The following is a 25,496-nucleotide window of genomic DNA, read 5'->3' on the forward strand; positions in this document are numbered from 1 at the left end:
TAGGGATATATGTGCGTTTATTGGTAACATCTTCATTGCCCATACAGTAACACGACGGGACGTTGCTCTCCGTTAGCCGTTGTGGGAACTTGTCTGGTGTGCGGTCTCTGCTTTGGGTTTGGTCACTCCGCCGTGTCTTCGGGGCCCAATGACAGTCGAATTAACTGTGGCGTCACATATGACTGGAATGCTGGATTTCCTAGTCCTAAATTAAGTTTTCAGCGATTGTCCTTCTACCACAAAACGCACTTCTCTTCCTGTGGTGAATGCATCTGGGAACCTTGACCACATTCGAAAGCCGAGGCGAATTTCTCGAAATTCCGCAGTGGTATGTTAACTCTGAAAAAGGAAAGACGAGGGACCCTTTATGTAACATTCATGTTTAACGGCGTACGTGCCAAGAGGACAATGCATTGGCATACCTGTACTGGCTGGGGCTGTGCACGTCAGCCATTATCATGGAATTCGCTTCTGTGCGGACCGATGAACACCAAACCTTAGTAAGGGAATAAAATTTTACATTACGACAGGTATTCCAAAGTTAGCGTTACATGTATTTGTAAATATAAAAACGTACCAACGCATAAGAAATGAAGAAAAGCTGGTCCGGAGAGAAATCTTCAAGACCCGGCAGATTTTCGGGTCCCGAAGATCCTGACAACCGCTCGTACGTCTGCAAGACAAACGCGCTTATAATAAGCCAACTAGACCCGGAGGTGTTGCCAGAGACGCTTGTGAAAGAAAGCAAGAAGGTAATTTCTCTTCGCAGTGAGGGTTGCTCAATTTTTTGATACACGTAGAACAGAGACGTCATGTAAGGTTACGTGCACCTTCTAGTACGTCCGAATCAGTTTCTGTTCATGCTTAAAAAGCACGCCAAGGTGCCTTCCGACTGTTTTTATTTAAGGGGTCAAGCCCCCTACACCGTAGGTCGCATGTCCCGTGTCGTTGTAGTCGGCGTAGTAGCCAGTTGTATTGCGTGTCAATAAAAATGGTGTCGCAGCATATTCACGCAGTGAAGGGTGATGAATGAGGTGAAGCGTCCGTCCGTCCGTGCGTCTGCTTCGCCTCACTCGTGATCATTCATCTCGTGGATATGCTGTAATTTTCTTCCGGTTATCCACGCACGTGAACATAAGGTTCTAACAGGATTCAGCTTTTTTAAATATTTAAATGTCAGAGCAGTGTTGAGGGCATTGATAACATAAGATTTAGAAAAAAAGGCAGGCCTTAATTTTAGAATAGAATATACTTAAAATTCATGCTTGCTTTCGTAAGGGCTACTGTTAGCGATGTATATATTTATTTTATGTAACTGCGAAATATTACGTAAAAGCGAGAACCGTGTCACGTTCTGTACAGTTCTGCCATCAAGCGGTTATACTGGTTACGCTACTATGCATACCCCGTGTGTAGAAGAGACTAAAACTTAAGGACGATGCACATAGTGATATAACGGAAAATGGTAGGCGTAATTTCTGATAGGAAGTTACAAAAACGGTCTGTTCAATTAGACAACAGACCTTAAGGACATTCTAGACGGAATTGAAGCTATAGAAATCAATATTTGCGGATCACATGCTCAGAACAGATAACTGATAGTCAATGCTCTCAGTGGGATGGTGTGGATAGCAAGAAATGGAGAAACGCAGCTTAGAATATCACATATGGTGAGGTGGAATTATTAAATTAAGAAATTTGCAGGCACAGAACAGAATCCGCTCGCGCGAGATAGTGTAACTTCACCGAACAAGTGGCGCGTGCAAGGTTACAGCTGATAAGGAACAAGAAAGTACAGAAAGAACGCGTATTGTCTGTCTCATCTTGTTGGCGTCTCTCATGATCATATGGTGGTTTTGGGACGTTAAACCCCACATATTAATTTTCTCATCTTTTTCCTCCGTCGTAACCTTTCGCCACGTCTTTTTATTAATGGTGCACCAACTGGCCCAACATAACATTGTGTAACATCGAGCTCATTGGGAAAGGTGTTCGTCTTGCAGTGAATAGAGTTGCAGTGCAACGCGAACAAACGATGACAGCAGCTTACGGCAGCGAAAAGAGCGTATGCAGGATCAGCTGTACAGCTTGTTTGTTTGTAGCCTCTAATCCATAGCAAGACGCCTGCTTCGTTGTCGTCCCGAAAAACCGCCTGACCCACTAGCTGGAATCTACAAAACATTCCTATCATTGTTCTTTTTCATATAAACACGTGTCAATATATACACCAAATGGTAAATCACGCGATAGTGCCTATAAACGCTGCGACAGATGACTCTTCAGGCAGCATTAGAATATTGGTTAGTACATCCATGGACTTGCCTAAGGTTCATTCGTTGCACTTCGTGTGCCTCTGTTTGGCGTGCAGGCTGCTTTGTCCCCATAAGTAGTTCAGATAAAAATTCAGCAGTCCCACTTTACCACTTTGACTCTTTTAGGCTGGCCAATCAAAATCGGCTCACGATCTTCACAACGAGCCGTTCTTGTATCCGAAACAAAAGCCGAAACGCAGTCATAAACAAAGCCAATTAACAAGTGCGCTCGAATCCACGAACATGATGTCCATAGGTAACTCCCTATGCGACACATCATTTTCGCGGTGGCCGAACGATCGCAGCGCCACAATTTTCCCAGTAAATATGGTAGAGGAAATCGTATGACGCAGTGGGCGATACATGTGCTTTTGGTGATGATAGTGACGGTTATGGTGATTATGAAGGGAAAAGTCCTAATGACGCACTCACCGCATAGGCAACGCGCACTGCCCCGTTGTCAGCGATATTTTCTCCCACTGTGTTTTCTCCGTGGATCTAAAGAAAATGAATGCATAGATAGCTTCGTCGGACGTTTCCTTCGATGTGTGAATGGTATACGTACCGTCTCATTCGTGACTGGGTCGGCTATGCTTCCGTACTGTTTGATGAAGCACTCTTTCTTGGCGTTGAAGTTCTGCTCGGTTTTGTTGCTCCACCAGTCTACTAAGCGTCCTTCGCCGTCAAACTGGGAACCTTTGATTCGAATATTATTGGTATTTAGCAATTTATCGAATTTCATTGAATTTCGTTTTGCTAAATTTTGTTTAACTGGAAATGTTCAGCTGCAAAGCATCCAGCTTTTAAAAATGAAGATGCACTCACCTTGGTCGTCATAACCGTGCGTTATTTCGTGGCCAATTATTGATCCGAGTGCTCCGATGTTGGCGTACCTGCGTCAGTTAATGAAAAATAACCTCAGGTGGATTTTTTTTTTTTGGGGGGGGGGGGGGTTCAACCGGATGCCCTTTATGGCACTTTTGCTCAGTTCGACAGAATCACCTTCTCGAAACTTTGAAACTTCCTTTTGAAGGTGTTGGTCACCCTCTAGAGATTTCTAATTTTATGATTCATTAAGATAATGAAGGGGTGTACTTTAGCAAAACGCGTTGTTGGTGCATGTTAGAAGATTATTGGACTAAAAATTAAATTAATGAAAAATAATTGTTAAAAATTAATCAATTTAGACTATATAGACGACGCACTGGGTCGTCTAATATTCTTGTAAGATAATGAAGGCTGTATACGAGGGCGATCATATGGGTTTCACGAAAGCCACTTACTCTGGAAGCCCTTCTTCAAAGAAAGGACCATGAAGTATTCCTCCCGGTATTACTGCCACCATGCGTAAGAAAAGCGCGTTAGTCTGAAACGCTTGGAATAAACAAACTGCTAAAACAAAACAATGCGTTCACCGAGGCAACTACAAACATCAGAAGCAGTGCTCGCGGATTAAAACGCATGTATAAAACTGGCATACGTAATTGTCAGAGATCACCACGTCATGTCGCTATATGCAAAACTCGTCGCCAAAAATGTGGGTAATTCTGACGTAAACTTCTCAGTCGAAATTACGCCGATATTACAAAGTGCCCACGCTGAAAAAAAATTAAAGTATACTTCAACCATGGTCTGTAAAGCACCTTCGGCAAACAGCGAATACCTTCTCGAAGACTTCTTTGAGGCGCCGCTGTAGATAAGCGTTTGTGATAAGCAGCTTTGTATAGTTTTATACGAAGTGATGTTTGTTCACATACTGTGAGCAGTATTGGATGGAAATGTGCGAATGTGAAAGTTATATTGCAAAGCAAACTGATTATTGTCAGGTTATTTTGTTATTTATTTTTGTTTGCTGTACGTTCTTGTACACTCGTATATTTTTGCAATTTGGGTAGGCACTTTTTTTTTCCATTGGAGCAGTTAGATCGAGTAGCCGATGTGATATAACACTCATCCTTTCTACAGCAAGCCAGTTCGAACCGAAGAAAACAAAAAGAAGTCATGTTGGTTATTTAGTTGTAAATTGTCGCATTTAGTCCCGCGAAGATTGTACATAATAAGAAACGTCTCAGCACTATTTCTCAACCTTACTTATTTCGTTTGTCTCCGGAGTGTAATAGGCATTAGCCTCTTCAGTGGCAGCGACGCTCCATCTGAAACAGAAAAAAAGAAGCTTCTAGTACGCTTAAGGTTCGTCTCAAAGAGGCACAATAGTGTATAATTGGGTCCCGTCTACATTGCCTTCAACCATGCTGCAAGAAAAGGAACGTTTGTGGGCGTAACATTGACAGTTTCAAACTATCCTAGAATGCCTATATGTACAGTTTAGTAGTAGTGTGCCTTTCGCCCTAATCATTCCCTTTGCTAATTGCAGTAGTACACACTATATAATTGTAAGTTATGCACCACGTGCACATGCGCAGCTGCACGCTTTCTAATGAGTGCGCTGCTGTAAGTCACCCACTCGTTGTGCAATTCACATGTTTGGACACCTGGTGCGATTCTAAGAACATACCACGCAGTAGTACAAGCGTTGACGACTCTTTTTAGTGCATCATATTCATAATTTTATAGCGATAGCAATTATATGGACAATCTCGGCTGGATTTTGCCGCCGGTGTCGATGTCATCCACCGTATACGTATCTATATATATGAAGACGCAAGAAATTCAGGAAGACGCGCAGAGATTCAGGAAGAGACTCCGGCGTGCAGAATCAAACCTGGGACCTCCAAGTCGTGAGTGCGAGGTGTTAACCACTGAGCCACCGAGGAGTACCTTCTTCAACGTTCAAACGGCTAGCTATTTATATCTACCACTTACCGCAGTTGGCGGGCATCTCTGGAGGTGCGGGTGGGGACCATCGTGTTTTCAGCATTATCAGCAAGATAGCGCAATGAGCGCGCGGCGGCTCTCATCTCTCAAGCGTACTTTTTTTTTTTTTACCCAAGCCACTTGTAGCAATGACGCGGCTTTCTTATAGAACGCCTGCTTTATTACGCACAAGGGCTAGGTTTAATTGCCACTTCCAACCGCAAATTTGTAGCAATTTTATTTGCATCTTTCTCGGTTTTTCGGTCATGGTCCAAATGATGTTTCGCTCGTAACCAATGACGCCGGCACCAATGCCGGAATTCGGCGAAATGAGCTCTTTGACGCTAGCGCAATAAAAACTATATCCAGACGAAAGTCACTCAGCCGTATATTGGGAGAACAGGCAATCTAACAAAGGAAAGTGTGAGATTGATATGTGGGGTTTAACGTCCCAAAACCACTATATGATTATGAGAGACGCCGTAGTGGAGGGCTCCGGAAATTTAGACCACCTGGGGTTCTTTAACGTGCACCCGAATCTGAGCACACGGGCCTACAACATTTCCGCCTCCATCGGAAATGCAGCCGCCGCAGCCGGGATTCGAACCCGCGCCCTGCGGGTCAGCAGCCGAGTACCTTAGCCACTAGACCACCGCGGCGGGGCGAAAGTGTGAGATTCTACTTACAGTAATTTTGATATAAATAGAGAGAACTTAGTCAGTGTCCTCAAAAATCGCCCTTCTTTAGTTCATTTATATCAAATATTTGGTTACGCGTCGGCTGCAGCCGCATACGGCTGCAGCCTGCCGTCTTGGCAGCCGCCGTCTTGGCTACAAGCGGTGCTGACTCACTCTCAGGTTTAAATGCGCAGGTATACCTGGTGAAGTGTACGGCAGGACGACCGCAGCCGTACCTCAGCTGGTGGAGCATCGGACGCGTTATTCTGAGGTCGCAGGTTCGAGCCCTACTGGTGGCACGTTGGCTTCTAATCCACTTCAGTTTCTTCATAATTACATCTTTATTGCTATATACGACATTCCCTATATATTCACTGACTTGGACTGTCTGTCAGCTCTCATTGGCGTTGTGTCCAACAAAGCAAAAACACTAATCCCCGAAGAGTTCTCTTTCGTTGAGCTGTGTTATGTAACTTCGTATTTACTACCGCCACGTGCCCAAAGCCGCATAAATATCCGCCTCGAGTTAATACAGCGTCGTACCGGAACAAATTGTTACGATGCAGTTGTGACGTTGTGTGCATGTGTAAGCTACTTTACCTACTGGTGTGGCAGATCGAGTGAGTCGCCCAAATTTGTAGCATTTTAGGGGTACGTACGTTCATCATAGTCTAATGGGCAGATTGTTCTACGACATAAATGACTGGAGGATACTCTGTAGCGACGACGATAGTGCCGCAGAAAAACTTCCCAAGTGAAAACTTACTCGTCTTTATTTTGTACTGGCTGACGCAGTTGCCGCAGAAGTTTGACGTACGCTGTTCGCTGAAATCTTTCGGAGATCTCGACAAACTCTTCATTTCTGGTAATCACGCCAACCTGAAATGTAGAATTTTTTAAAGCAATGATTCTTCTAGTATTTCTAAGGGATGCAGCCCGTGGGGCGCTTGGGAAAGTATCAAGCCGACTGGGCTCGCTATGGGGAAACGAGTCTATAGGACAGTGTTCATTGCAGCAGTAAGTAGAAAACTTTCAGAATAATATTTGTACAATTGAAACACCAACCGTAACGAGCACAAGAACCAGCGATTTTTAGCTTAAAATCACGTCTGTGTCTCATTTCAAGCACCCTTTTTTGCGCACATCATGTTTTCAATGAAGTGAGCGTTTGCACAGAAAGTACGGGTTAATTAACTAAGATGACATGTACCACTCCAGAGTTTGCTGCGGTTCGGCTATTCCCGACATGGTTACGTTACACAAGGGGCCATAGATATCGCTGATTACTCACCTCATCATACTTTTTGTTGATGTAATCATCATTGAGGTAGGTGTCCGGATAGGCAACTCTAGAAGTCATCTTCCACAACTGAAATAAAGCCAAGATAAACAAAGGCAAGGGCTTGTTTTTCAACCTCTTGGTCACAAGCATAATCGCCGTGGAGCATTAGTGCATGCTTAAGGCGTTTATCCAAGGAATCCATTTTGCATTTTATTCACCGATACTGCTGTCTCATATTTAAAATATCACAGGAGTGCTTACAAGGAACGTACAACGAAAGAAAAAATATTGAAAATATTCAAATACATAATTGGACCCTGGCTTTACAAACTGGGAATCGTGGCAATACATGGAGCCTCTGGGTATATTATATGGCCACGAACTTTTATGTATATGAGCTAGACAGGAAGATTATCCCGATGGCTTAAGGAGCACCAACGTGACGTGCCTAATAAGTCACATGACGAAAGTCATTGATGAGCATGTGCATTAACGTAGTCGCTTCATTGACTAGAATAACGCCGCTGTTGTCGGCAAGGAAAATAGCGCATCATCCCACCTGCTCCTAGAATCTCTAATCATTCAGTCTACCTAGCTACATTGAACAGGTCAACGGGGACTGGGCCTGTCATTTACGCGCGCTCGTTGCGTCACCTACGTGATTGACAGCAACCTATGGTCCAGCAAAGTGAACAAGTAACTCGTATACTGTTGAGAAACGTCGGATAATTTCTTTAAATAGTAGCTCTAGTGGATTAGCGGAGGCTGATTAGCTAATTTAGCTGGCATATGTGGCATTTGTTGGTCGCTTCTGTGAAGCTTTAAGCCCGACGGTGTTACAGAGGCGAAAGTGTTCCTGAGGCTGTTAAGTCCCGAATATTGCACCCTAGTTTGCTTGAATCTGTCAGAGATAACCGTCATACAATGATACGTTAAAACTACACGAAGGCTTAGACGAATTGGTACGTGCAATGGATTAGCATTGAATGAAAAGCTCTAGATTGGGATGTAGTAGGATGTAATAGAATGTAATACGACGGAATAAAATGAATTCGAATGGAACAGATAGGTATGCATATTATTGAGATGGAATGAATTCTGGTGAAATCAATTGAATGGAATTTATTCGCAACAAGGTTGTGAGGATGACCAGGCGAAAAAAAAAAACTGCTTTGGGCAGCTTGAGAGGAACCTGCCCACCTTATACAATGAGCAGTTAGTGGTTGAACAAAAGCATGTCTTATACACAATGTACAAAGAAAACAGTAAAAATAGTAGACAACCATAAGAAATGGAATCATTATGCTGTCGTTCGATTATATCGAATTCATGCTGCAATTCATGCTATGATTCATAATAAATGAAAAAAATTGACAGAGCCACTGTAAGTCAACGGTGTGCACGTTAGTGTATTTCAGCAATATGTGAAGAAAAAAGTACACAAGTGGAGAGGTACCTTTTCTCTGGCTTTTCTACGTGTCTGGCGATCCATCCAGTTGACGTGCTGCAGTCGATCGTAATAGGACATGCCTATCTGATGGACAATACGCTGTGCCTTAAAAACAAAAGAAAAAGAAGAAAGCATTGGTATAACATTACATGCAATAGCTCCTGGGACTATCTTTATTTATCGAGCAGCAGCTCATGCATTGTATGCCTCTGAAACTGTCGCATGACATCGACACTTCATTTGTCAGAATCGCGTATCTCCCCGAGTGGAATGTCAAAATCTGTTCTATAGCGAAAAGTAACTCGTCTGGAAATTTCGTCGTGGTATCGCCAACTGCTCATTTTTCTTTTCAACAACCATTTCGATCTTTTAGGCTTGTGGGTTAATTAGAGACCTTCATTTGCACTTATAAATGCGTAATAAAGCTGGCGTCATCATGAAAGAGGCTCCAACATATAGGAGAGGTATACCGTTTATGATTTTTTGGTTGGTTTTCGTTACTCCTTGGTCTTTGTCATTTTGGCAAGAGCTATAAAAAGCTGCAGGTTGGTGCTATTTTTTCTTTTTTTTTCTTTGTAGGTGCATATTTTTTACTAATTGAATAGCTGTACCAATGTGTGCGCAGATGCGTCACAACTGCGCAACCTAAAGGGGGCGCAACATCGGATTCGTAGGCGCATGTTTTTGGCTTAGGGCGCTGAAGGGATACCACGCCGTCACATTTGTATGTTCTTTAAAATGGCATCAAACGACTCGTTAACAAAAACTGTACACATTTAGTATTTCAGAACTCTTAAGTTAGGCTAACACTTCACACACCTAAAAAGAAAAAAAAAACCAAGTTTCACATGATAATGCGTCCTCAGCCCATGCACTGACAATTTTCTTCTCTCTTTCCATTCTCTAGCCTCTCTCTTTTATCTTTAGACTGTCCTTCTTTCTCCCATTCTCCCAGCGTAGGGTAGCAAACCGGGCATGTCCCTGGTTCGCGTCCCTGCCTTCTCTTCTGTTGCCAAGTCCTGCGGCCGACACCGTCGTCATTTTCAGATATAATAGTTTCATTACTCAGTCGTCCACCAGGAAGTGTATCCTCTTACACGATTTTTAAGCAATATTCTTACGTTTTAACTTGGTCTGAAGGAGTGATATTTTCACACGAAATGTGCGACACTGATAGCGATAGCAATCTATCTACAGGTAGTAAGAAGGTTTACAGTTTTATTGGCCCCAAGGCAATCCCTTATTGATTAAGCACGAACATATCTTGCTCGATGAAACGCGAACGCCTTAACAACGCTAGCGTGATGAAGTGCAGTAAGCATGAGTGTAAGCGGTGTCCATCACAAGCGAGTATCGAATGCATGAATTTAGGCAGTTGGCGCGCTCACCTCATGCTTCGCCTCTTTCGTGAGCCTGTGCTCCGTGTACAGTCGTCCGACGGCGTCCTTCATGATTCGCTCGACGGCCGACACGCACTGCTTCCAGCGGGGCGCTTCCGTCTGGACACCCAGCGCCATGTGACGCAGGGTCCCCACCAGCGAGGCAAAATCTTTGGAGGCAAACGGAAGGAGCTCCACGACCTTCACGAAGCCGATGTAGTTGTACACCACCGCCCTGATTGAGGGTAGGATATGAACGCAAATTAGCGGCGTCGTTTTAAGTACGGAACACTCGGCGTAAACAACATGCATCCTATCCACATTGCATTTCGTTTGACACATTTGGAACCCAATGAGGTGTGTGCTCCCTTTTGGCGCCAAATCGGCCCTCTGGGTCGGTTCCACGGAGCCAGTGCCAGCTGGAGTCCTCAGGAATGACAAAACTTAACCTTTATGCAACCTTAACAGAACTCGAGCTCCACTCTTCGAAATAAATGCACCGACTGCCGAATTTTTCTGGCCCCCTGGCCCACGACACTCCTTCTCCCGTGCGCCATCTGCGTGTCACGACCTCAGGCTCACGATGATAAAGCCGCGGTCCCATTCTTTACATACATCTCTATTAGGAAGTCACTGAAGTGATAGATATGCGGATTACAAGCGGTGACATCTTCAAACAGCACGTGAAAGAGATGACTGAAATTTTGATTGCATAAACCGCAGTTTACTGGCATCTCGCCCGAAGACTTTAGCATAAAGAATGAGCAGTCATATAGGCATTCCCAGCTCAAATAACTTTAAAAGTGCGCCTAATAGAGGTTATTACAAGCTTACGGGGCATGAAAAATCGGCGGACGGTCAACGAACGGATTTCTGATCGTGAAATGAAGCTAGGTACTACAAGTCCCATAATGTCTACGTTGAAGTTGCCAACTACCAACTTAACCTGTCCATCCTTGCCAACTTAAGGATGGACAGGTAAACGGATGGACTGATGGATGCACAGATGGTCGGACAAAGTACGTTCTATTTTATAAGCATATGCGTGCCATAAGAGCGCTATGTACGGCGTAAGTGTAAAAACGGTGTGTCGGTCCGTCGGGAAACTACGAGAACGACGGTGTCAACGTACATAGTGCAGAGCGTAAGGAGCTTCGCTCTTAAGAACGTCTAGGCAGGTTCTGTTCCTCTTGACAGATTTGACATCCAGAACTCACTCGCCTCGCTTTTTAGTTGTTACGGTGCTCGAACAGATGACCCAGAAGTGGCGAGTTTAGGCCTTGGTGACTGCATTTTACGACAGCAGGATGCCGCACGTTAAAGAATCCCTGGTGGTCGAAATTTCCGAAGCCCTCCCCTACGGCGCCTCTCATAATCGTATCGTGGTTGTGGGACGTTAAACCCCACAAATCATCATGACAGCAGGATGCTAAATGCCCGTGGGGCTAGATTTAGGTGCACTTAAAAAAAAAACAGGTTGTGGAAATACTTCAAAACCCTTCACTAGAGTGTCTCCGATAGTCGTATTGTGGTTTTGGCCCGTGAAGTCCCAACCTTCATGATAATGGAAACCAGTACTCACAGGTTGGCTTGGAGGTAAACTTGTACGGTGGCATTTACGTGTCGAATGGCGTTGACGACTATCTTTTCGTTCGTGGGAATTGTGATGTTGACTCTCGCGAATTCGTCCTGTATGAGCCCGTGTAGGTCAATCTGCAAAAAAAAAAAAAAGTGCAGCATGTGTTAGTTTTCTATTCTCTTCGGGTTGAATTGAGGCCTAGTAAACCATTTAATATGAGCTGCAACGTGCTAGCCGTGGTGACAGCGACGCTCATAAACAAAATAAAAATAAAAATAAAATTTTGGAGATGACTTCATTTCAGCTATGCGTATACTTTCTGCTGACGGTTGCGTATTTGGTCGTGAAGAAACAACGCTTCTCCGAAAAATTCGGGTGTCCTTATCACCTTAGCGTCGTGAACGTAGGCGTTCGCGCACTTCTGTGTTGATGGGGTGGGGGTAGTTTCACATCTTCGCCACCCACCCCGTGTGCGCATGTTTACAAGCAATGACACACGCTAATTAGTAGACACGTGAGGCACGACTCGCCTTCCACTCTAAAAGAAAAAAAGTTATTTGACTTTTTGTTTTGCCAGTCCTGATTTCACACGTAGGCGAGTCGCAATTGCCATTTTACTAAAGTGACAAAAAAAACTGCACCAAATTCACTTGAAATTTTTCGCTGAATTCGTAGATCTATCTTTCTTGGAAAAAAATGGCACCATTCTTGCAATTCAATGGAATTACTTTATTTGCCTAATCCCGTAAAAGAAGCATATTTCGAAGGTGGCTTCACCGCATGGCTGTACCATAAAGGTGGTGCAGTGAAGAGGGGACGACGACGAGGCACACGAGCGAGCCATCAAGCCTCAGTGTCAGAAGTAGCACAAGTGGCGAACGCACGTTTGGCCGGATTTCGGCAAATGGTTAAGTAGACACATGAACTCTGGAGATCATTATCTATTCTTAGTGTAGAAAATGAGGACACTTGAACATAAAATAATATCTAAGCGGGTAAGCATTTGATTAATAAGTGTACGGAAGTCAATAGGCCTGGTTCTTTAAAGTAGCACACCTTCTCAGAAAGAGGTAATCGTTAACTGAAAGTGAGAAGCACTCACACCGGTAATTTCTCTCTGAAATTCCTCTATGGTGCCTTTCCGATAATTGCTTCTTGCCCTGCGAGTCTCCTCGGATGATTCTTGCACCTGGAAGGAGCATGGTAGTGCAAATTTAGCATGGCAAAGATAAGAAATTTAACTGCTTTTAGTCTTGTACTAGCATTTTTCCAATGTTACGGTATTTAAGTGTTGAAGGACTGGGCGTCAAACACGGGATCAAGAGAGAGGTCAAGGCGCCCCAAACACCGACTAACAACTGTTGAGGCACACAGTGGTGGGAGCAAAAGCAGGCACGACAAATTGAGACGCTGCTCAAACTTGCCTTCAAGTCTATAGAGTCGTAAGCATTTTGACACGAATGCTCGGACGCGTGACCGAGACTAGTTCGACTGACGACAGCTGTGAAGCGCTGGGCGCTGTAGCCTCGATAAGCTTGGATGGTATGCCGCCACACATGGAAAACATCTCGACAACAGAACCCAAAGCTACGCGATGCTAGCGTCAATCAAACTGTTTTGGGACACGCTACGAAGTGTTCGTTTTAGGCTTGTTGACGACTGCACAATGCGGTAGCGTAATCAGGCCCTGTGCGCATTGCCTTGGCAACTGGTAGCCTCGCCTCGCTTCTTGGTGCATGCCTTAACTATTCCGTGAAAAAACGAACGACTGTACTCGCAGAATTCGTCGTTTCAAACTGTCCGAGAATGTCTACTGTAAGTACAAATGTTCAGTGCTCATCACGCCATATGTGTCCCTGTTAGCTAAGCTAATCAGCTAAGGGCCCAATTCGCGTGCGCAAGGCAGCACGAGAATATATATTTGAGCAGCTTGTAATGGGTGGCTCTTTAAAACACTGTTTTGATGTCTGGCGCGATTCTACGATTCTGCCATGCAATATTACACGCGCTAACGAGAATCCTTCAGCTACATGACAATCATACTGTTGTTGTTGTTTTTTTCTGAATCACCTTTCACCATTAGCGTTGCTTTGTGGTGGAGCACCTTTGCCATGCCGATGGTCTTGGTGGGATTAGCTCTCCAACAGAAGTCCTTTTTATTTACTTTATTTTTTGGGGGGCTTATTGACATTCGCGTTTTTTCCCCTAAGCATTTTAAACCAACTTTGTAGTGTGCCTTGACTTTGTAGTGCAACCCCCCGTTCACCACTCAGACAGCCTGATCTCGGTTCTCACGTGGACCGAAGGTTGTATCATTTGTTTTATTTATCGTTCACGAACAAGTTCACTTTGCGATCGTAAGCAATGATGCCGAAGCCGACAACGTATTTTATGTGAAATGAGCTCTTTTACGCTTTCGCCTAAAAAGGTATGCGCGCGTTCTAAGCAAAAGGCGACACCTGTTAATCCAGCACGCGTAGGGGCCAGCCTGGGAGATGCCCGTTAGATTCACGAGTTTAGCACGCGTAGGGCCAGCCTGGGAGATGCCCGTTAGATTCACGAGTTTGTGTCTGGCGAATGAGCGAGACTATCAGAAACAGTTGCCCCTTGAATAATGACGTCATCTCATGCATCAGATTTGCCCTAACACAATTTTGACTGTAGAGATTGATACCGCGTGAAAGAACAATACATGTTCGAAATTTCCGCAACATTCCACTGCTCTGTTCCTCGTTCAACCCAAGATATTATGTCGTCACAGAGAAAATCCGATGCATTTAAAGAGCGAAGCTGTTAAAACTTTGGGAAACTTATGCCTCGCAAAAAAAAAACAAGTGAAAAAAAAAGAAACGGACCTATTAACCTCATAAATTGGCACACGCTCTCTTCATTGTCTTTACAGAGAAGCCATTTAAGCTGTTTGTAACTTGTGCTTGGTCTTGCAAGGGCTCATAAGTGGACATGCGCCACAGGAAATGGTGGCCGAGCGTCACCACCGCGTACAGGAGGTGCGAGGGTGAAACGAGCACGTGAGAAAGAGAGAAAGAGGAAGAGAAAAATTTACAGAAATCAAGAAAATTAAGACAGAAAATTAAAACACGAAAATATATTGGGAGAGAGTTACAAACATGGAAAGAAGCATGTGCGGAACAGGAACATAGTAGCCGGGAATATTTCGGTACGCGTAACTAAACGGATCTCGCGCGAAAAAAAGAGTCTTGAGCAAGTTGTACTTCAAGATTGATTTGACTCAATTTCAGATACTAAGCTTATTAGCACCTGAGTGAGCGAGAAAAGAAAATGGAGAACGTGAGAAAGAAATGGAAAGATACAAAAAATATACAGAGATAAAAAGAAACAATAGAAAAGAAATAAAAAAAAGAAAGGCCGCCCAGATTCTCTTACTTCAGCTTCGGTGCCACTAACGCGAAGCTGCCATATATATATATATTAGAAAGTGTCAGTGTAGCGTACCGCGTTCAGCGCCGCCATGAAAGACAGCGTCGTGTTGACGTGCGCCCCGAGTTGCTCTTCTGTGGCGTTCGGTCTCAAAAGCCTCGCCGCCGTTCTCGTCACGTCCATGAATGTGCTGGCCAGAGTGCTCGTCGGCTCCGACAGATGGCGTACGAGAGATTCGAGGGTGCTGTCGCTTTTCTGGCCCAGCTGTGGGAAGAAATGCAAGGTCCATAAGGTTCCATAAATTAGTCGAGTTGGCCGAATCGGCACGATCGCCAGTCGAGGGAAACATTTAGTCTGTCGAGAGGAAAAGACACACCCCACGTACGTGACGTAAATAAGAAACTCTGTAGATACGTTTTAGTATGTTTGTTTGTTGACGCAAATAGTCGATACAAATTTTGAACCCGGCAGTGCACATATTAGCAACGGCGACATATGCATCTGTTTTCTCCTGATAAGTCTGTAGGGACCCCTTAGGAAATTTCTTGTCCCGAAAGTGCTTCTTTGTAATCTTATACATATCTTATGCAAAATATTTTCAAAGATGTGCGTAATCATTTATTTATTTATTTTAAATACCTTACATGTCCACATGGGCATTGAGTAAGGGCAGCTTTACAAAAATTTCATACACAAATGGTATAAACCCGAAATTCACACGAAGAAGCAAATTATGATATGCAAGAACAGAGCAATTAATGTAAAACATAGAATTAATACGATCGAAATTCTACAAAAGATGAATGATACAAGAACCAGCGGAAAAGGTGACAATAAAAAGTGAAAAAGAAGTTGCGTTGTATCCTATAAGGTATATAGGATAAAATACCAACAATAATACAAGCGATATAATGATACTTTGCGCGAAAAACAGGGATGAGCAGGAAGACTGCAACTTGTAAGCTATTGCACATGAAACTGCGCAAACACCCGAACAAAAGCACTGATTATCGCGTGCGGCAAGTTAGGCAGAACGTGGTCTGACGGAGATGATGAGAAATACGACGCAAAAGACGTGCACAATCCGATCTTCTAAAATACGTGCTTGAAATGTCAGAACATTCTTACGGGGTGATGCTCTGACCCAAAACGCCTGGCCGTTTATCAGTCATTGGTTTTGCCGGCATTCTACTTTTCTCGAAATCGCTCTCGGTGACATTTTTCAAAAATATACAATACCTTTAAATGTATTCGACAAGTCAATATTCACTGCTAAGTAAATGACGTATAATGACAAATTAGATTTGCGTTAAGGTACGATTTGCGTTAAGGCACGTAAATCGGGGCACTTGACAGATTTCCGCAGTATACAAAGGCAGCCCTGTCGCGCCGTAGGCGGAACTTAGTTTGCGGACGTGGAGCGGACACACCTCGATGTATGCGAGAAGGTGTGTGACCGAGTGTCATTTACACTTTAAAAAAAAAAAGGGAGGGGGGTGCATGGGCTTGATGTGGCACGCTCTGGCTAAGCCACTGCTCTTGGCCACTCAAAATATTTTTTTCTACATTAACTGATCTAACAAACTAGCTATAGCTTATGGAAGCACGAAGTTCAACAAACGTAGATGTTTGAAAAGCTGAAATAACGAACGGTGATCATCGTAATTGCGTGCAAATGTGCAATATTCTCGGGAGTATACTAGTCAGTGACCAGAGCCCTGCCGCGATGGTCTCGTGGCTAAGGTACTCGGCTGCTGACTCGCACGTCGCGGGATCGAATCCCTGCTGCGGCGGCTGCAATTCCGATGAAAGCGAAAAAGTTTTAGGCCCGTGTGCTCAAACTTTAGCGCAAGTTTAAAAAAGCCCAGGTGGTCAAAATTTCGGGAGCCCTCATTTACGGCGTGTCTGATAATCAAATGGTGGCTTTGGGACGTTAATTCCCACATATTATACGTCAGCGACCAGAATAGACTCGCCTGGAGAATGTTGGACGTGAGGTTGTCCATGTCCTTGGCGACATCGACGGCGAACAGGGACGATAAGCCGGTCATACTTATCATATCTTCCAGCTTGCCGATGTCAGCGACGTCTTCGTCGTTCATGACTGGCCATCGACTTAGTCCGTTCGATTCGAGCACGCGTCTCACGGCCCCGAGGCTTTCCATTTCGTCGCTGCCTGTAAGTGAGAGTTAACTTTTAATAATCAAAGAATTGTTTCGACTGCATGCCCCGTATTATTTAAAGCTGCGTGAATAACAGCAGGCAAGCGGGGTAGGGTGAGACAGAAGGTTAGGTGGGTGGATAAGATTAAGGAGTTTGCGGGTATAAATTGGCAGCAGCAAGCACAGGACAGAGTTGAATGGCGGAACATGGGAGAGGCCTTTGTCCTGCAGTGAACGGATTCAGGCTGATGATGATGAACAACAGCAGGAGTTACTCGTCGCAACTGGAAGGTTTATCAGAATTAGCATAAAAAGAAAACTTGTTCTCTTAGACAAGAAAACACACAGGAATGTTTTCTTTTTGAAGTTAATCTAATGAACCTTCCAGTAGCGAGCAAGCATTCCTTGTGTTCACACCTTCGTCCTGTCATTTGCGTTGCTTCAAATAATATAGAGCCATACTAACTTCGCAGCTGTCGACCTTGCTACAATATATTTTTTACGCCCCCAAACCGCGATATGATCATGACAGACGCCATACATAGTGTAGGGCTCCGTAAATTTCGAGCACCCGGGTTTCTTTAAATGGGCGGCGCTAACGTGAAGGAATAAATGAGCACAAATTCGTAAAATATACTCTGGAACCACTAGTGTCGAAATCATATGGTTAGTAGTAGCTAGAAAAACCAGTTCTGGAAGTATAACATTTATATGTTCCGGCGAAATTTTCGACGGTGACATGAGGGATTTGTGTACTTTTCGTTTTCTTTTTTTTTAAATTTTGGTCACACTGCATTAGCGCAACTTCCCGAAACATGGCCTACTAAAACTTCTCCAGAAGATAAAGTAATTCAATTGTGCCGGCCAGTGACTGCTTAGATCCCTGTAAACACCACCAAAGTCTGTTATCATGCAATCAATAATGATGGTATCTCGTTATTGGTTTTTTATCGTGTGCACATTTTATCATTGTTCATTGTATTCATGAATGAACGTACAAAGTTATTTCTATGATTGATTGATGTGCGGGGTTTAACGTCCCAAAACCACCATATGATTGTGAGAGACGCCGTAGTAGAAAACTCCGAAAATTTCAATCACCCGGGGTTCTTTAATGTGCACCCAAATCTGAGCACACGGGCCTACAGCATTTTCGCCTCCATCGAAAATGCAGCCGCCGAAGCCGGGATTCGATCCCGCGACCTGCATTCTACGACATTCTTATATATTTTTGTTTTTTTCTTGCTCGCAGAGTGCTTTATTTGTCAAGAGCTTGAGTTTAAAACCTGCTGCCGTGTACATCGGCACTCGTGCTCTTGCAAGTGGTTTTATCACTGCTTCGAGGGACCCCAAACTGGCTGGAAACTAGATTTTATTTGATTAAGGCATGGTTACTGATGCAGAAACATCAAAAGGGTGACACCCAGCATTTTCTTTTTTCATCACCAAGCGTCTTCTCCCACCAAGCCTACTGTTTTTGGTATCGCGAAAGGGTTGTATGCTAATATAAGAAAAATGTTCTTTAATAGTAGTATGCACTTATACCCATCTCACACGGCAAATATGTCATTTACAGCGAATACCATTTGTTTGCTGTCACACGGGAAACAAAGTGTGATTTGATGAAAATAACATTTTTGGTCATATGAGTTCCCGAAACACATTCGCATTCAATTTTGGACCGAATGAGTATAGTCTCCATGCCAGGGACTTTTAGATGGTGACTTTTATGAAAAGGGGGATACTTTTACGGGGATGATAAACTTATTACTGGTTTGATGACATGATAGCACGTGTGGAAGTTCCGAAAAAATAAAGGTACACTCTCAATTAAAGCGGCTGGATGCCATGTTTAGTTTTTGCTCTGTTGCCGTTGTTGCCTGTATCGCGGGTGATGATCGTTCCATTGCATGTGTTGTGGTTACCGAAGCGGTGACTACGCGAAATCGCTGCCGCCGTCTCATTTCTGCATTCGTGACGCCAGTCGTGCGTCCCGCTTCAGCCGGCTGTACTCTCTCCCGATCGCGCACATCGTCGGCCGTGTTGGTTTTCGAGTGTCGTGCAGCTGTGGCAACAAGTTGCGTAAAACAGCCACGTTTATATTCTATATAGGAGCGCCTTTTTACCCACGAAAATTATTTTTGTGGGTACACCCATGTTGCATGCACGTTTCTGTATTTCTCCACAAATCCGTGGCTCAGAAAGGCTATAAGGTCATGGTCATCATTTCAAAATGACATTTGTTTTCGTCGTGTGACAGCATGCAGGCGAATTGACATTAGGTTACCTTAATCTCATTCGTTATAAATGGCGTTAAGCTTGCCGTGTGACAGGGGGGGGGGGGGTATTAATAGCAACATCGCAGACATGCACAATCCTGCTTCCATCAAAATGCGGCCGCCGGGGCTGAGGTGTGATCCGATACGCGTCGTGTCAATAGTTGAGCAACCAGGATTACTGGGACATTGTGGCGGATACAGTGAAGTTCTTTTATGAACGTTTCTAACTCAAAGCATGCTGCGACGTAACAAGGAACGCGCGAAAACGCCCAGTGTGCGAGGCGTGAAATGGTGACGTCAAGATAAGATTTAGCGTACAGTTCACTTACCGCTCATCATGCAAGCGTGATATGCGACGGCTGCTTTTTCTCTGGCCGTCCTGGCTTCTTGCACAACGGGAAGGGATTCCAGTATCTCTGTCGATAGCGTGAAATCCAATAAAAAAAGAGAACGATATAAACAGTTGAAGATGCATGAATGAGGCTTCCTCTGACACGCTGATAAATGTAATGTTAAAGCTCATAAGTCAGACCTGCGTGCAAAGGGTGAGTGTATGTAGGGGGGGGGGAGGAAGGTAGCAGGCGAAGTTAGTTGATTACTGTATAGGCATACAGTATCTCTAACAGACTGGATAGGTAGGCGCCATCTAGCGGGGTCAAAATGAACCAAGCAATCACAAAATTGTTTTTGCAGAAACATTTTACATCGTATGTCTGGTGTAAAAATCACGCTGTTACTTCGAATGAGTTAACGTTTCAATCATTTTCAGCTCATTTAGTGAGTTTAACGTTCCTAAACCACCATATAATTGAGACGCCGTAGTGGAAGTCTGCGGAAATTTTGACCACCTGGGATTCTCTAACGTGCGGCTAAATCTAAGCACACTGGCCTCAAGCATTTTCGCTACCTATAAAAAATATATACCGCCTCACTGAAGCAGTGCAATATTGCTCAGCGGGCGTGAATAAGTCTGCTGCACGCCGTCCCCGCCGGAACATTCCACCGTATTTTTCTCCTGCGCGCGTGACAAGTGGCTTCACTGCACAGTCATTAAACATAATGGCGGACCTATGCGCAACTCTGCTTCCGCAGGGAGCCTATACAGTAATTCTAGGCGAAGTAAATCTGCTCGTCTTTTGTCTACGTCTTTGTCTTGTCTCGTTTATCGTGTTTCAGCGTTGCTGAGGTGAAACTTAAGTACAACAGAGCAAACATCAAATCACCGAGCCTATGAGGTTGCGGAATGGAGTTGGATCAATTTTTGGGTGTTTCAGGCCGTATCACTAAATTCTTTTGAGACGCGCCACACATTGGATCTCCAGATTAATATGACCTACGTGGGTGTCTTTATCTAAATCTATCCCTATACGGACATTCTTGATGTTCACCCACGCTTATGTGTGACTGCTTTAGATAGCAATCAAACCCGCGCCTTTACACTTTTAATAGCACAGTGCCATGATGACCGATAAAGCAGCATGACGGGCATTGCAAAAGTCGCATATGATGACGAAATATTTTGTGAAGAGGAGTGATTGGGATCTTGTGTCAAGCCTTCGTACTATGTTGATCTTAACTTGCGTACGTGGTGCGTGCTTGTGGTGGTGATGGGGATGAAGTGAATTTCGGCGAGTTGGTAGGTGTCTACTACGATAGTATATCCCGCATTTGGCAGTGACCTGGTTTATTGCGAGCGCTGCAAAGTATCGCGAGGATTATGTTAGCATCGTTTGTGTTGGTCGCTATGATTTTGCTTACGATGACGATAGTCGTAACTCTTGAACTAGACAAAAGATGGATAGGTATATGTGTAGTGCCTACCTTTCAGATCCTTATTCACTTCGAGCGTGAGCTCTGTGAAGGGGCTCACCAACGGTGAATCTTCGGGAATAGGATGGGCATCTTTCCAGCCATTGCAAACGTATGCGTAAAAATTTTCGCAAGGGTCAGCACTGATGTTTACAGATGCCAAAATGAGGTCAGCTGCAAGAGATCAAAAGTCTCGATAAACGTGTGGGTCAATTTCTCTCACCCGTCACCTTTAAGAGCACTGCATCTCACTACTTCAATCACCGATAGAGAGTACATCTCTCACGTATAGGTATTTATCGAACTAAAATATCTGGGGCATCAAGAACAAAAATGCTAATCGAGAATAACGAATCCGTGTCATTACTCGGCACTCAAAAAATGTTCAGCGTGCTATACCGGGAAAGCACTCTCAAACTACGACAGGTAGATTGCCACTTCCCCTCAAGAGGAAGGTATATAACAGCTGTATCTTGCCGGTACTTAGCTACGGAGCAGAAACCTGGAGACTTACAAAGAGGGTTCAGCTTAAATTGAGGACGACGCAGTGAACAATGGAAGGAAAAATGGTAGGTGTAACCTTAAGAGACAAGAAGAGAGCAGAGTGGATTAGAGAACAAACGGTGGTTAAGGATATCATAGTTGAAATCAAGAAGAGGAAATTAACATAAGCCAGGCATGTAGCGCGTAGACAGGATAACCGCTCCTCATTAAGGGTGGCTAACTGGATTCTCAGAGAAGGCAAGCGGGTAAGGGGGAGACAGGATAGGTGGGCAGGTGAGAATAAGAAGCTTGCAGGTATAAATAGGCAGCAGCAAGCACAGGACCGGGTTTACTGGCGGAACATGGGAGGGGCCTTTGTCCTGCAGTGGACGTAGACAGGCTGATGATCATGATGATGACGACCGGTAAAGTTCCTGCAAGAACTTTCCCGGCACCAGTACCAAGATATCAATATAAGAGCATTGCGTTTCGCGGTCATTGCTTAAATGCACATATATTATGAGCTATTAGGGGCGTAGCTTCTAATAGCTCATATATATATATATATATATTATATATATATATATATATATATATATATATATATATATATATATATATATATATATATATATATATATATATATATATATATATATATAGTTAGGCTGCCGAACAGGGTGCGCGCGCCTGTCAATCGTGATAACGGAACGGCACGCACTACAATATCGCAAAGGCTTGCCGCTGTCCGGGTTTAATTTGACGCTGATAGTAGGTGACTGCTTATAGTTCCACCTTTGTCGACTGCCCACTACTTTGTCCTTGCAAACATCCCAGTACGGCCCATCACTGATCCACCGCTTCACCGACCATAAAGCAAATACTGTTGAGAAGTAGCCGATATGAAATGCAAGATGGTCGTCTACTTGTATCCAGATGCGCGTTAAATAACCATATATATTCTCCCACAACGTCCATTCCTTGTTTGTGTGTGACCGCTTATAGTTCCACCTTTGCAAATTGCCCACTACTTCGTCCTTGCAAACATCCAACTATGCCCCATCACCGATCCACCTCTTCACCGACCATAAAGCCGTTATAATGAAGGGCAAACGGAAGCGACGTATAGCTACCACTTACAAATTGTAAATTTTCTTGTATAAATATACACAGCATTTGTCATGTCTTTGATGATGTAGGCGGCGATATTCGCGGCTGGTTCAAGGTTTAGCGCACTATAGCATCGCGAAGGCTTGCCGCTGTTTGGGGTTTCATTTGACGCTGATAGCACAATATATACAAGGAATGAACATGCCCACACCTTTAGGAGCTTCGCCCCTAACAGCTCGTAATATATGTCCAAACAGCATTTAAGCAATGACAGTGAAACACAATGCTCTTCTATTGATATCTTCGTACTGCCTCCAGCGCTTTGCCCCACTCATCATCATTTACTCAGTGGATATGCCCTAATTTTTTTCTTGGTGGAATACCCTGCCGCTCATTAGGGATGACTCCTGTAAAACGTTGAGGATATGGCGTGTTTCCATTGAGGCTTTCAAGCGGAAAATGCTGATGCGTTGCTCGAGTAAAAATGCCGGTTTTTGTATTCTTCACCGGGAGTACGGCCTGCCCTTCTGATTTTTCATAAGGGTGCCCCACGTAAGGGAGAACTCGTGTGCTTAGTATTGTGCCTTCAGAAACTCGTCACGGTAGCATTCCTTTTCTAGAGGAAAAGTGTGCTAGCTTTACTATAACTATACTACATCCATTTGGATCTGGCATGTCAATTACTTCTGAGGGTAAAACGCTGGTCTAACCGCGTCACTCGAAAATGCACATTAAGTTGAAGCTTCTTATATTTTGATTGCTTGGTGTAAACAAGCAAGTAAAAATACAATAACCTAGTAAAACTCGTTGCTGGTATACTTGTCACGTGCTTACTGAATTACAAGAAGACGCGTTAGCATCACGGAAAGACTAGAAATGCGACACAAAAGGACGCCCTTTTCTGTTCTGTCTCGAGTCCTTACTTGGTGATTACCAAGGAGGTTTAAAAAAAATTGCTCGAGTAGAAGCACCCGCAATGCTTTGCCAGCAGTAGTCAAGCCAGCTTTTGCCTTCCATGCTTTAAGAAAAATGGTATTTTCTGGTCATGCCCACTTAGACATCAGGTGGCTCTGATTTGTTAGTCTAAAGCCTACGTTAATTAAAAATTAAAAAAATAGTTGTTTCGGAAGAAATAATCCAAAGAAACTAATATCGGTGACTTAACATTCAACAAAATTTGCCTTGATTCGAAGGCTTACTAAGGAAAACTGGTAGCACGAGGACGCACTTTGGGCACTATTCAACGGGTGCCGCGCTAAACTCGTTGGGCGTGCGAGGAGAATGCTCTGTCTCAATCGCCCGTCGGCAACAGCTCGACATGCCCCTAGTAAGATGGCTGCCGCAGCCGCCATCTTACGGTTGGCGCGGCTTCACTCGTGGGCAAGAATTTCCACTCAATCAATTTTTTTTAAAACCGCCTTGGTGATTATGCGTTTCACTTGCACATCAGGAAACTCATTAAGCGTATTGACATTAGGTAATCCGTTGCATCAGATAGGCTTGACGAAGAAGTTGCTTCCGATTGAAACACATTTCTCAATGTTGGTCCATCGGAATGGCGGGAACAATCACGGCTTGCTGTGTTTGGTGACAAGGCTCGGGCGTACGTACTTACCTCTCGCTTTGCAGGCGGGGCTCTCACACACTGATGTAGACTCGGAGCCTGCAATAAGATTCAAATGTGAATTTCTCACTGCCACCACTGATACTCAATGAATTCTTGAGATAACGAAATGAATACCTACGTCGCCTCGGGAACAGGTTATTGTTGATTGCATTGGTGGCGCACGCGGTAAGAAGTATGATGAGTCGACAGCCTCTCATCGCGATCTGTGGGTTCGAACGTAAGTGTACTAGTTATGGGAGGCACAAAAACAAACTGCGTAAATCTGCTTCACAGAATATTACGATGAAATACAGCATGGACCATTTCAATGAGAAAAATGAAAACGCAGTGAACTCAACCTCGTTTATGTGGTAATACGGCGATCAACGAGAAATGGCATCCACTCATGGCGGTGATTTCAGTACACGTGACTTATTATGAAATAAAGCATGTGGTGAGAGCCACAAGAAACACTAACATCAAGCTCGATTTTATGCTGTTCTAAGAGAATGTGGTGTTTTTTGAGCCTGAAGTGAAGGACACAATTTCCAGTCTATCAATTTGCAGAACCAAAATGCTTATTCACTCATGAAGGGGCTTTATGCATGTGCCTTCACAAAAAAGGAGCCCTGGCACTTTAAATTAATCCAGAACACACAACTGCAGTGTTTTTCCAAGGAATTGGGGTGGTCTTGATCACAAAATTAAATAAAATGAATGGATGACCTTGATTCATAGATCAATCAGTCAACAATAGGCTTTTCTCGCCTAATATTAGCAGTTAGCTGCCCTCTAAAGAACAACCACTTGAGTTTAACAGCATGGAATCAAAGAAAATAGAAATCGTTTTATCTCGTGTTTTCGAAATTTCTTCCTTTTCGCAGCCAAACTAAAACAAAACTTACCTCTTCTGAGACGACGAAATTTCGTTCTAAAGATAGTGAATTTTAACAAAAAATAAAATATATTTAAATTGAATCAGACAGTTGACGTGAAACAGACATACAACAGTACCTGCTCAGGCAGCGTGAGGTCCGACTCGCATTGCTGTCACACCCTAACAACGCTCGCTCACATGTGCGTCGTCGGTGGCCGTGTTTCTCTGTCTTCTTTCTTCGCTCACCACTTTGTTCCCGGGAGGAAACTTGAGGAGCT

At 43.9% G+C, this 25,496-nt stretch overlaps 1 protein-coding gene across 1 annotated transcript; it reads right to left on the minus strand.

Annotated features, from left to right (window-relative positions):
* On the minus strand, positions 1–25,496 carry LOC119181016 (neprilysin-1). Its single transcript, XM_037432169.2, has 21 exons — positions 25,356–25,496; positions 24,481–24,565; positions 24,351–24,398; positions 21,155–21,316; positions 19,663–19,749; positions 16,869–17,068; positions 14,968–15,156; positions 12,596–12,682; positions 11,497–11,627; positions 9,924–10,149; positions 8,542–8,640; positions 7,095–7,172; positions 6,570–6,682; positions 4,404–4,465; positions 3,596–3,647; positions 3,138–3,205; positions 2,878–3,008; positions 2,745–2,810; positions 578–673; positions 423–496; positions 1–339 (listed from the first exon to the last, which is right to left on the minus strand). Exons 2-21 carry the CDS (start codon positions 24,557–24,559, stop codon positions 234–236), a joined length of 2,154 nt encoding a protein of 717 aa, XP_037288066.2. The 5' UTR covers positions 24,560–24,565; positions 25,356–25,496; the 3' UTR covers positions 1–233.

This window comes from Rhipicephalus microplus, chromosome 10, assembly GCF_043290135.1.
Source record: "Rhipicephalus microplus isolate Deutch F79 chromosome 10, USDA_Rmic, whole genome shotgun sequence".
Taxonomy (NCBI): Eukaryota; Metazoa; Arthropoda; class Arachnida; order Ixodida; family Ixodidae; genus Rhipicephalus; species Rhipicephalus microplus.